The sequence below is a fragment of the Urocampus carinirostris genome, chromosome 14, assembly GCF_059441175.1.
Source record: "Urocampus carinirostris isolate Australia breed hairy pipefish chromosome 14, RoL_Ucar_1.0, whole genome shotgun sequence".
Lineage (NCBI taxonomy): Eukaryota > Metazoa > Chordata > Actinopteri > Syngnathiformes > Syngnathidae > Urocampus > Urocampus carinirostris.
The window spans coordinates 33,145,594-33,158,475 of record NC_142362.1 but is presented as its reverse complement, the minus strand read 5'-3'; the positions used below and the strand labels follow the sequence as shown (position 1 = coordinate 33,158,475).

General features: G+C 40.1%; 1 protein-coding gene across 1 annotated transcript in view; it reads left to right on the top strand.

Moving 5' to 3' along the window:
• LOC148353209 (neuroligin-4, X-linked-like) overlaps positions 1–12,882 on the top strand; it is an 85,042-nt gene that overhangs the window by 22,668 nt on the left and 49,492 nt on the right. The window contains exons 4-5 of the mRNA XM_088352200.1: positions 3,158–3,310; positions 11,117–11,302. Of these exons, the coding sequence (XP_088208326.1) occupies positions 3,158–3,310; positions 11,117–11,302 (339 nt within the window). The remainder of the gene's footprint in view (positions 1–3,157; positions 3,311–11,116; positions 11,303–12,882) is intronic.

The following is a 12,882-nucleotide window of genomic DNA, read 5'->3' as shown; positions in this document are numbered from 1 at the left end:
GATGGCACTGCATGAGTTTATTGCGCCACTTTAGCTCTCCGCCTGTAATCCCCGTCCGCATACGCGTTCTGGAGCTTAAAATGCGGACACCTGCGCCCGTTGCTGCAAGCTTTACGCCTCCACTTGTGGAGGCAAGTGAGAAGGAAAAGACGCACTCATGCGTGCTTTGCCATTTCCACATGTCTAGCACACACATTTACGTATGCACTTGTTATCCATTTGTATACGCTTGCAGACGGCTGAAGGATGGAAGGCCCTCAGATTGATTAACACCAGTAGTTCACAGTCTTTTTCAAGACAAAATGAGTAAATCTCGAGGCACACTGTCCATTCAAAATATTTAAAAAAATCATTCATTTATGTTGTTTATAATATGCTTTCTAAATCAACAGCACAGAACAGTTTTTATAATTTGTGGTCATCGTGGTTCAGGAAGTAATTCAGGATATTTATTTTGGTTGACAATTTTGTTGTAATTTAGCTAGTTTAGGTACACGTTAACAGTTAGCTGAAGCAAAGAAAATAACAATATCCTTTGCCGATATCATAATTATTATAGACTGGATACAAACAATAATAAACGTTTCATTTCTCTTACCTGATATGAAGTGTGCTCTGCAAACCTGAGAATTTTAGTTGTGCGCCTCGGTCCAATCTTTTCACTTTAATGAATCTACAAGTCCATACTTTTTATTCGATCAGGATGTCCCCTGTTATCCTGTTAAACTTCAATTTATGATTACTAATGTTTTTTTCTTCGATTCTGGCACACAAACACACAACAGGACATTTCAACACTGAATTAGCAGAGGCGAAAGCTTGGTTTTGTTCAGTGCATTGACCAGCGCGGAGTATTCTTTTGCCTCCTTCTTCGACAAGTAAGCTATAAAAGGGTCTATATATGATTAAAAAAAGTTCTCATTTTTTTATATCTTTTGTTTTTTTTTAAGTAATGAAGTTTGTTTTACTACTAGGAGGCACTGATTAATACACAATGTCCCTTTAAACAGCTCCATTTAACTAAGGGGCCGGTCACACAGACATTTGCGGCTGAATCACGGCTAAAATTTTGCGTTTTTTTTTTGCCCGTGGTTGCCCGCGATGGAAAATGCGCAAAATTGGCCAACCCGCTGTTCATCGGTGGTATGCCCGCAAAACACGCCGGCGACTGTTCCGCTTCCTCATCGCGTCATTTCTGCGTCATTTTCTCGTGTGGACCACGGGTATAAAAGCTCCCGAGCCGGTGTGCCCAAATCCGACTCCTACGCAACACATCCACCCCCCCACCCCCTCGCGTGAATGCGCATTCTGCTGCGATCGCTTTTGTGGGAAGCGTGCATTGACGTTGGTGACTTTTTCATCCGCGTTAACAAACGCATTTTGTAGAATACGATCGCACTTTATTGTTTAAATAAACGCGTTATATAGACTAGGATCTCCCAATTGTTATAATTAGCTCGCTTTATTGTTTTAATAAGCGTTTTATATAGAATACGATCGCTTTTGTTGGAAGCGCAGCAGAATGCGCGTTCACGCGAGGGGGGGGGGGGATTTACCGTTCGATTACGTTCACAACAAAAACAAAGACGGAATGGTTTAAGTTGTATTACATTCCCAACAAATGCAAGACGAAGTGGTTTTGGTTATATGTTCGCCATTACATTCCCTAAAAGTGAGATAAAACGAGGTAAAAGTGGGGATGCGAATCTCGACAGGGATGCATTTCTCGGATAACACCGGGCTGTAGAAATCATAACCGCTTAAGACACAGTCCAGTGAAGATCAAGATTTCAAGCTATGGCATCATTTTTATTTTATTATCTTGAAAAGAAATGTCAAGAAATAAAAATGGATTAAGACGAGGTCACTACGCTGACGGGGATCCATGTTCACCCCCTTGACGTCTCGAGCACAACTGACGTGTGCTCGGCAAATCGCGCTGTATATACGCGGAGAAAGGCGTTTGACTGTCACACGCGTAACACGCTAATTCCACGTAACAACACCGCGATACAGGCGCAGAACATGCTATTACCATGCTCCACCCACGATTACCCGCTGAAATTTCCCGTCCTACCCATGTGTAACCACGCCCTGGCCGCGGCCAGAGCACATCGTTCCGCGTCATTGCCTCGTGTTGACCACGTGTGCGGCACGCGGTTTAACACGTGCTCAAACTTTTGAGCAGCTCAAAAGTTTTGCGCGCAGCCAACCACGTGTGAATTTCCGACCGCGAGTAAAGCACTGCTGTATCTCGTCTATATGGCGGTCTCAAAACGTCCAACAGCGCCCAACAGCATCTGCATCACGGCCAGAAATTTCTGGCCGTGGTTCAACCTTGATACGCTCGTGAAAGGCTGTGTACCCGCGCTCTGAAGAATTGAGCAGCGCAAAACTTTTTCACGCTGCCACCCGCGCGCGAATTTCCGACCTCGTGTTAAGCACTGCTGTATCTCGTCTGAATGGCGATCTCAATGCGTCCAATAGCGTCCGCCTCAAAGGCAGAAATTTCTGGCCGTGATTCAGCCGCAAATGTCTGTGTGACCGGCCCCTAAACAAGTAAATCTAATTTCATATACTATACTTTTATGAGCAGATATTATTTTTTTACGGTTCAAGAATTTCTCAACCGGCAGTGTTGTCAGAGGACCATTTCACGTGTTTGCAAGCTCTGTATTTGAGGATCTTTGTACCGTAAAGGACTTTATGTCTCATAATTTTTTTAGATTCAAAGGCTCTTTGTCCAGTTGAGGACCTTAATTATAGTATATTTTTATACAAAAAATATCTACGTATTTAACGTGAAATAGTGGCTTTAAAATATTAAAAAAATAATTATTTAAAATAAGTCATCATATCATAAAATGGTTCTATTAAAAATACATAATTGAATGCATACATATCCAAATAAATTGATGTGAAATGATACATACTTACCAAGTAACTGCAGGAATATTACAATGTTTGACTAATAGAAATATGTATGTGAAATAACTTGACGAACCCACACCACTTACACACAAATCGTAAGCAATTTTTGCAGCACAATAGAAAAGGGTCCTACGGCACACACGTTGAAAAACTCTGGATTACACGCACAATAACGTCACTCACTCTTATGCATAAACCCACATTTACCCTTTTCCTCTCCTGGTAGACATTCACGAGGAGGGCGGGCAGAGGCCCGTGATGGTCTACGTCCACGGCGGCTCATACACGGAAGGAACCGGCAACATGATGGACGGCAGCGTGCTAGCAAGCTACGGCAATGTCATCGTCATCACGCTCAACTACCGCTTGGGTGTGCTCGGTAAGATACCCTTGCACCTTCTGATTGCAAAACGGTAGCAAAATGGCATACTGATATAAAAAGAGCTGTACAAAGTTGGGATTACTTTCACCCGCTTTCGCCATCTCCTGGCTTGTGTTATCATCATGGCCTCTGCCGGCTCGTTTATGATGCATGTACAAGTAAAGACAAACCTCGCTATTTTTGTCATTATTGCTGGCTCACTGCTTCGTTGATTTTTATCGTGCATTGTGTTCTGCATACTGTATGTCTAAACAGAAGATGATGCTTTCTGTCACCAACAAAGTTGGACCTCTCCACCCGCTAAACTTGCTCATGAGCCACATATGGGTCTTTGGCGCTCCTTAGAGGCTCCCTAGTAGTTTTTAAAAAAACTTTGGCCCCTGTAGGATACCAAGGGCCAAAGGGTCAATGCAATTTTCACAACGGCCACATGATGGCAGCAAAGTATCATCTTTCAGGTCTGTAATTCATAAAGTTGGGCTATACTGTATACTCATCTCATCTCATCAGCTGCACCGCTTATCTTCAGTAGGGTCGCGGGGATGGTGAAGCCCATCCCAGCAATCATCGGACAATGGGCAGGGGACACCCTGGACTGGTTGCCAGCCAATCGCAGGGCACACAGGGACAGACAACTCACTCGCTCAGTCACACCTAGGGACAATTTGGACCGGCCAATTCACCTGAAATGCATGTTTTTGTGATGTGGGAAGAAACCGGAGTGCCCGGAGGAAACCCACGCAAGCACGGGGAGAACATACAAACTCCGCACAGGAAGGCCGGGAGCTGGATTTGAACCCACTCAGGAGGTACCACGACCTCAGAACTGTGCCGCACACGCGCTAACCACTGGGCCGCCGTGCTGCCCTATACTGTATACTGTAACTGTAAAATTATTGCATAAGTTGTTCATGAAAAAAGTTTTAAAGTACAGTACTTTAATTTTTTAGAAATTTCTAAATTCTTGAGCCTGTAAATTGGGTTTGTTCTTGAGTAACAAGACAAAATAAATAAATCGATATGTAATTGAATAAATGAAAAGTTTTGTACTTTGCGGATTTTCACATTTCGCAGGGGGCTACTGTCCCCCATCAACTGCATTAAGCAAGACTTACTTTACATGCATTTCTTAAACCATTTCATGCAACGCTAACAGATAGAAAAAACAAAAGCACTCCTGCACCCCCATTTCTTGTCATTTATGTGTTCTACCCCGAACGGCTTTGCTGAAAGTAACATAAAATGAGATCGACGCGGTGGGAAAAAAAGCATAACAGGTATTTAAACTCTGTTGGTCATTGTTAACACATTTTTAACTTATTCATTGCCATAACGCATACATATGTTATCAGAATTATTGTCCTTGAGTGCCAAAGTGTAAAAAATATGTTTTTGTTTCTTTTTAAAACACTATTATAAAGGCTTTGGTGCTGCTGATCAGTAAATATGAAGCCTCTGGGAATGATTTGAGTATGATAAGTCACCACGAGTTGGCAGGAATGACTTTGATAAGATCTTTGTCCACACATTGAAGAGCTCCTACTTCATCGTGTTGCTTTGCTTCCTATATCCAGCAATTGAGAGTGTGATGGTGGCCCCCTAACGACCAAAATTGTGTGATCATGTTACTGAATCATTCATGCATCAATTCTTGCAATAAGATGTTTTTTTGCAAGTAAAGTGCCCTAAATTTCATGGAAAGCAATGTTTAAAAATTGGCGGTATTACAAATGCAAAAAAAAAAAAGCACAGGAGTAAAAGTTGTTTGAAATGTATTCTTTACAAAAAGCCTTTTTTTCTCAGAAGTTTGCTTGGAAGCAAGTTTTTTCAAGAAACTTAGCAATTTTAAACTGTTGTTTACTAAACATCGGTAAACGCTAAAAACATTCTTTTTCCAATGAACGATGAAAATGAAAGATTTGTTTTGATATATTATAGTAAAGAAGAGAAATTAACTACCGTATTTTCCGCACTATAGGGCGCACCTGGTTATAGGGCACACCCCCCAAAAATAGTTTTTGGTCCGATATCTTCCATACATAAGGCGCACCAGATTATAAGGCTCTACAATGGGAACGTCGACAAAACAGTCAGACAGTTCAGTCAAACTTATTACCCCCTTAACATTCCCAAAGCTTGCAAAGAAGCAAATACGTGTCGTAGACACGTGCGGATGCGGTGTCCGTACGATGTCACTCAAATGCATCGTTCTAAATATCATTCGGAAGGTTAAAGTCTAGGGATTCAAGAAATGCCAACCATTCCTTAGTTTCTATTTTCTTTTTCGCTCGCAACTTTACTGTGCATATGACAACAAACATTTGGAATTGAGTTTAATTTAAAAAAAGACCCATCACAGAAACATCTAGATCACTCTGAAACCAGATACTGGGAAAACATATAGCCGGAGTAGCTCAACAAAGTCGTTGCGTTCAATAATAATGTGCAACCATGGTCCTCTTATATCCGTGAGTGTAGTAAATCCAGGAGAGTAAAATATTTCCAAATACAGAATGGTAAAACATGTTTCCTCTATGCCGTAGACAACCAATCTTTTTCGGCCAATTGCAGGCTTTGTTTTGCCCTTTTAGCCTATGCGAGCCTGTAAATGATAAAAAGGATCCGCCCCCTTTACCTCCGAATAACTTTAGCCAATAGTGATCGATTCAAATGATGATTGACACATCGGCTGGGAAATGAAACGCCGGCATATGTATGTATCCCAGCATACACCGCGGACCACATCGCCTACGAGTAAAAAATCTAGTCGGCGGCTGCTTGCCTTTGATGCGAGACTTTGCGACTTAATATTGATCCATATATAAGGCGCACTGTATTATAAGGCGCATGGTCACTTTTTGAAAAAAATAAAGGCTTTTAGATGCGCCTTATAGTGCGGAAAATACGGTACTCAAACGATGCACCCCACCTTTAAGGAGGGCATCCTTTATGCTGCGTATGATAAGTATTGGTGTCTGGTATCAGGAGCCCATAAAACATTTTGTACAGTCGAGACCACTGTACACTTGACCTGTGCACTTGCAATATCAGTTTTTTTCCTCTCTTCTAAATGTGCCTGCTGCATGCACGTAACACATTTTCTTGTATGCAAACAACGCACGGTGAACTTTACCATTTTTTCCCTTTATTTACCACCCTGCCCTTTGGAGAGGAGCAGCATAAGTGTAATTACCAATGATGCTATTTTCGGTCTGCTAATAACCTTGCACACTTTCTGAATGACAATTAAAGGGACCAGAGGAGCTCTTGGCAGGCACGCGTTGTTTGGACTAAAATGTATAATTCATAAAAACAATATCATGATATACCATAGTTATTTTACCACTTTTTTTCAACCGCTATCCCACGAACGAGTATTGAAACCTTTATCGGATACTGATACCACTATTCCCTCAAATCGTTACAAAAAAAATTGCTGATAACAGAAAGAAATGCCTACACATTTTCAACTTTGTTACTGTATCTTTTTATAAAATACTACAAATCTTTATTTTCGAGTTTCTGATTATAACACGGTCACTAGAGGTGAGCCAAAACTGATATGAGCCGAGAATATCTGCACCAATAAAAATAATCATTAAAACAATGAAAAATACAATATTTGATCTACACTGAATTTACTACGTGAAATTGCTATATTGTAATATATGTTTTTATTATTAAAAACATGTATATGCTCGCATATAAACCTACATTGCATACAAGCTGACCCAGTAAAACTGCTTTAAAAAGGCACATGCTAAAAAAAAATTTGCGCCCAAATTTTGATGAAATGTGTGGCTAAAAAAATATTTATTTCCATTTGTAGATTATATTCAGGAAATGAAAATGAAAATAAATCATATAAGCCGACCCCATAAAACCTCTTTAAAATAGGCACATACTTAAATAAATGTATCGCCAAAATATTGATGAAATGTTTATCTAAAAAATATAACTATTTAAATGTGTAGATAATATAGGTTAACGTACGGCTAAAAATAAAATAAATTAATTCTCAAGCATTTATTGTACCTTTAAGCTGCACTTCTATGGAAGACACACAATAAACCATTTTTGCATTTTGCAATCACATGCACTTGACTCGATCGTTTTCATCACTTTTTTCCACTTTTCCTAATCATTAACCTTCTTGTAATCCATTCTTCTGGGCAAAGGAAGGCAATACGACATACTCAATAAAAATGAAATGAGATGTGGTCCTTCTCAAACACAATTGTGATGGTGATGATTGTTTGAACAGTAAGAACAGATTGGGGGAGGGTAAAGCATGAAGACAGAGCCTGACAGAGCATGACCACTGGTGTTTATTTTGTTTTATGTGCATATAAGCCGACCCCCTTATTTCAGTATTGTTTTTTTTCATAGTTATGTATTCTGCTTTTTACGAGTGCATACAATACTATTCTATATTCCAAATACCCAGGTCAGGATTAAGGCAGACATTTAATGGATAAGAAGTAAGATTAAAGTTCTCGTTTTAATTTAACAGAGCAAATATTTTTAATCTTAAAAACTAATAACAGTATTATAATATATTATGAGACACTGGTGGTTGACTGGCTAGTATGTCTGCCTCACTGTTCAGAGGTTCTTCATTGAATTCCATGAACGTTGATAATGGAATGCATTAGGACATTACATTGCAAAATCACATTTTCTCTTAATCTAAAGTCACACTTTTATACACACGAGTAATTATTACATAACGTCCTCCCACAACATTAACGTTCGCGCAGTTAACATATGCCGACTCCACAGGTTTTACCCACAGTGATTTGTAATTATTTTTCCATGAATTGGTATTAATATATGCGGGTAGCATTTATGTGCTCAGTTTTGCTTAAATAATTAAAAGCATATTTTACATTCTAGCTTTGAGTGCAGTTCCCCATGCAAATCATCAAGTTAATTTCCTCCCTGTGCGAGACGCAGCAATCTCTGCTGAGATGCACAAGGCCAGTGCATAGGTCTGATCTCTGCACTAATTAAATATTTAACACCCCCCAAAAATGGAAAAATGATATGAAAAGCTGCTTTTCCGTTGATCACTGCGCACGCTCATTTTTGGGGTTTTTATAACCGGTGAGACACAAAGGAAAAGGAGTGAAGCGGGAGGGTTATCCACAGTCATATTTTCACACTATGTCATTTGTTAAAAAAAGGTGATTAATTTGTCTAAAGCAGTGTTTTTCAACTGGTCCACCCTCCTTACAACCCATGACCTGATTTTGCAGCTTAGATAGAGTTTTGACATTGGAATCTTTTTTTTACTGTCCTAGAATAAGGTGCAATTGGGGGTGCCACTACATTTGGGGACAGGGACACTCTCATCGGGAGAGTGTGCGTTCAGTGGTAGAGCATCTGTCTTTTACAAATGCATAGTCGAGAGAATGAGCTTGAAGTGTAGACACGAAGTGTTGCAAACTCTCCAGTGACCCCCATGAAAAAATATTTAACGGGAATGGGAAGACAAGCGGAGGGAGACGGCGGTAAAGAGGAAGAAAATTAAATCAGCTTCACTGCCACCACTGTGTTAGACGAGGGAATACTGGTGTGCTTGCTATGTTTAAAAATGTTGGCAGCGGACAGCATTAAACCAAATAAATTAAACTGTCAATTTAAGACGTTGCACCCAAATCCCGCCTGATAAGACGCTTACGTTTTGACAGAAAATAATTCATAACTGCTGTAAACCTAATTTGTGCCTTTTTTCCTGCACATCTTATTATTCAAACTCAGATGTCAAGCGACAGTTTGGATTTTAAGTTGAATTTTGTTTGTGACATGCATGTACATACTGTGTAGGTAAAATTAAGTCGGTAATAGAATAAAATAAACTTTTGCTTACCCCAAATAACCAAAATAGTCATCTCAATAAAGCAAAACATGTTTTAAGGTGCGGTAGTTTTTCATTGGATTTCGACCTACTCGAGTATTGTCGCACGGTGCACTAATGATTTCAGGACAGGCTCATGAGGTGTTTAAACAAATGACGCAAATCTGCTGCTTTTTCATGCGTGTAGCACAAAAAAAGGCTTGTTCATTAAGTGTGTTTAATGGCTTGAATTTTAATGACTATTCAGTGTTACCAGAGAAGTCGTGTGCTTGTGTTTTAATCATATCTGTCTTGTGTGTTTACATCGTCTCCATTAAGATTCCCTTCATCATGATCATCATCATCCATCATTATTGGGGTGCAGCAGTATCCTTACCTTTTCACCAATGTACTTGTTGAGGTGAGCTGGCGAATGCGAATCACGGTGCTCTTCCCGTTGTTTTTTTTTTTTTTTTTTTTTTGCCATTCTAGCATGTCTTTAGCGGTCTTACTAAATCCAGATGATGACCTAGATCTCACTGTGAACATAATCAGAGTATTTAAAGTGTCCTAAAACTGGAAGGGGCTTTAATGGCCATTAATATGCTTCTTGTTCGAAAGGACTACGGATGGGTTCTAATACGAAAATTTTAAGGTTTTATTTTGCATTTTCTCTTAAAATTCCACTTGCTTTGAAATTGATGAGCTTCTGCACTGGTGGAATGTTCAAAGTACAAGCATACTGTCAAAGCTTCTGGTTGGATTTGAGTGCAATGGTAGAATAGTTAGCCCAGGATAAGATAATAGTTATTCTGTTTGTAAATTATGCGTTTTATGGCACATTGAGGGTTTCTTGGTCAGTGTATTCAAACTCATATGTCAAGCGACCGTTTGGATTTTAAGTCAGAAAGTCTCTCAAAGACACAGTTTGGGATTTCGATTTTGTCTAACATTAGGGTTCCAAGTCCGAGTAAGAGTTTGTGTTGGATTTTTTTTATTATACAGTAAGCGTGTAGAGGGACGGTTCATAGTATTTAGCACCACCGAGTGGTAAAAAAATACTTGATTCATAAAAATACATGATATATAATTTAATCGTGCTTTTAAAAAATACTCGTAGGTTAAGGAATTAGCATTTATTTTACATAAAATGAGCCTCACTGGGGGGCGTGTGTGCAGAACAGTTCTGAGGTCATGAGATCGAACTTCCTGTGTTGAGTTTGCATGTTCTCCCCGTGCTTGCATGGGTTTCCTCCGGGCACTCCAAAGACAGTCCAAAAACATGCATGTTAGGTTAATTGGCCGGTCCAAATTGTCCCTAGGTGTGAATGAGCGAGCCAATTGTCTCTCCCTGTGTGCCCTGCGACTGGCTGGCAACCGGTTCAGGGTGTCCCCTGCACAGTGCCCAAGGATGGCTGGGATGGGCTCCAGCAACCCCGCGACCCTACTGAGGATAAGCAGTGCAAATAATGTATGTATGGATGAACCTCACAGTAGCTGATATAATTGTCCACCATACAGTACAGTAGTTACAGTGAGCATTGTTTTAAAGTCCAGTATGCCATTTAAATGTGTTATTTGATTTTTTTTCCCTTTTGAATAAGTATGAAATTAAGATTACAAGGTCCAGTTAGGGTTTCTACTTAAGCTTGGAACACTTGAATAGAGGTTCAAACTATTCTTTGATGACTGGGATAAAGCTTTTAGCAAAGAACAGAATAGCGATTGAAAACATGGTTGTGTGCATGGCATACGTTTTAAAAGAAGAGTATTGCTTCACCCCAGGTAAGAATTTCAAACTACCTTTTCAAAGAAATTCTGAGGTTTTAAGCAAAACTCAGGGTTTCACTTTAAAATTAAGGTTTCATACCAGGGTATAATTCCAAGTAGCTGCACACGGTCAGTGTGACAGATTTGTGGTTGACTGTCGGCATGAGTGAAAATGATTTTATCTCGCTCGGCAGGATTTCTGAGCACGGGGGACCAGGCTGCCAAGGGGAACTACGGACTATTGGACCAGATCCAAGCTCTGCGCTGGGTCAAGGAGAACATTGCAGCCTTCGGAGGGGACCCGAACAGGGTGACCGTGTTCGGGTCCGGAGCTGGAGCTTCTTGCGTCAGTCTGCTTACTTTATCTCATTATTCTGAGGGTAAGGACGCAATACAAGCTGAAGTCACTACTTGGGTTTTTTTGTATTTAAACACCCCGTCAATAATTGTTACGTTTTGCTAATACGGTAATCCCTTGCTGTATCGCAGATGACATATCACGGTTTCTGTACTTCACGGATTTTCATTGTGCTTTGTGTTCTGCATTCTTATTGGCTTAACAGTTGCCCCACCCTTTTCTGCCTGTTTGCCTCTGCTTCACATATATTGCAGTCTGAGTTGTACACATATGCAAAACAGTTTGACAAAACTATTTTTTGTATAAGCAAATATTTTTCAGTTTCAAATTTCTCTAAAAGCCATCATGTCAACAAATGGTCTGCACTGACAAAGCACCGGCGGTTGGGCCAAAAAGGCAGAGAGAGATACTGTCGCCAACACATTCAGACTTCCCAACCCGCTAAACTTGCTCTGGAGCCACATGCAGGTCTTTGGCACTCCCTAGTGGCTCCCTGGCACTTTTTCAAAAATGTTTGACATTGGAAAAACATATGTTCTCCGTAGGAAAAAAAAGGAAACATTCTTAACGTTTTACAATGAATATAGATATATACAGTATATGTTTCCTTTCTTATAAGGCTTGAGTGAGCCTATCATTTTTTCGCGGCTCCTGACATACCGTATTTTCCGCACTATAGGGCGCACCGGGTTATAGGGCGCACCCCCAAAAAATAGCTTTTGGTCCTATATCTTCCATACATAAGGCGCACCGGATTATAATGCGTTACAATGGGAAGGTGGACAAAACAGTCAGATAGTTCAGTCCAACTTATTACCCCCTTAACATTCCGAAAGCTTGCAAAGAAGCAAATACGTGTCGTAGGTAAGATGTCACTCAAATGCATCGTTCCAAATATCATTCGGAAGGTTAAAGTCTTTGGGGCGGCAGTAGCTCAGGAGGTAGAGCGATCGTTTTAGGATTAAGGGATCCCAGTTCGAATCCCGGCTTGTCCGTGTTACATGTCGAAGTGTCCTTGGGTAAGACATTGAACCCCCAATTACCCCCAATAAGCAGGTTAGCGCCTTACATGGCTGCACAGATCACGGCCGCTATTGGGAAATGTGAAGCACAATGTAAAGCGCTTTGGGAAGTCATTGACTTGAAAAGCGCTATATAAATGCAGATCATTTCCTTTCATTTCATTTCTTGGGATTCAAGAAATGCCAACCATTCCTTAGATTCTATTTTCTTTTTCGATCGCAACTTTACTGTGCATATGACAACAAACACTTGGAATTGAGTTTAATTTAAAAAAATACCCATCACAGAAACATCGATATCACTCTGAAACAAGTTACTGGGAAAATATATAGCCGGAGTAGCTCACCGAAGTCGTTGCGTTCAATAATAATATGCAACCATGGTCCTCTTATATCCGTGAGTGTAGTAAATCCAGGAGAGTAAAATATTTACAAATACAGAATAGTAAAACATGTTTTTTCTATGCCGTAGACAACCAAATTTGATATTCACATTCATCTTTTTCAGCCAATTGCAGGCTTTGTTTTGTCCCTTTAGCCCATGCAAGCCTGTAAATGATAAAAAGGATCTGCCCCCTTT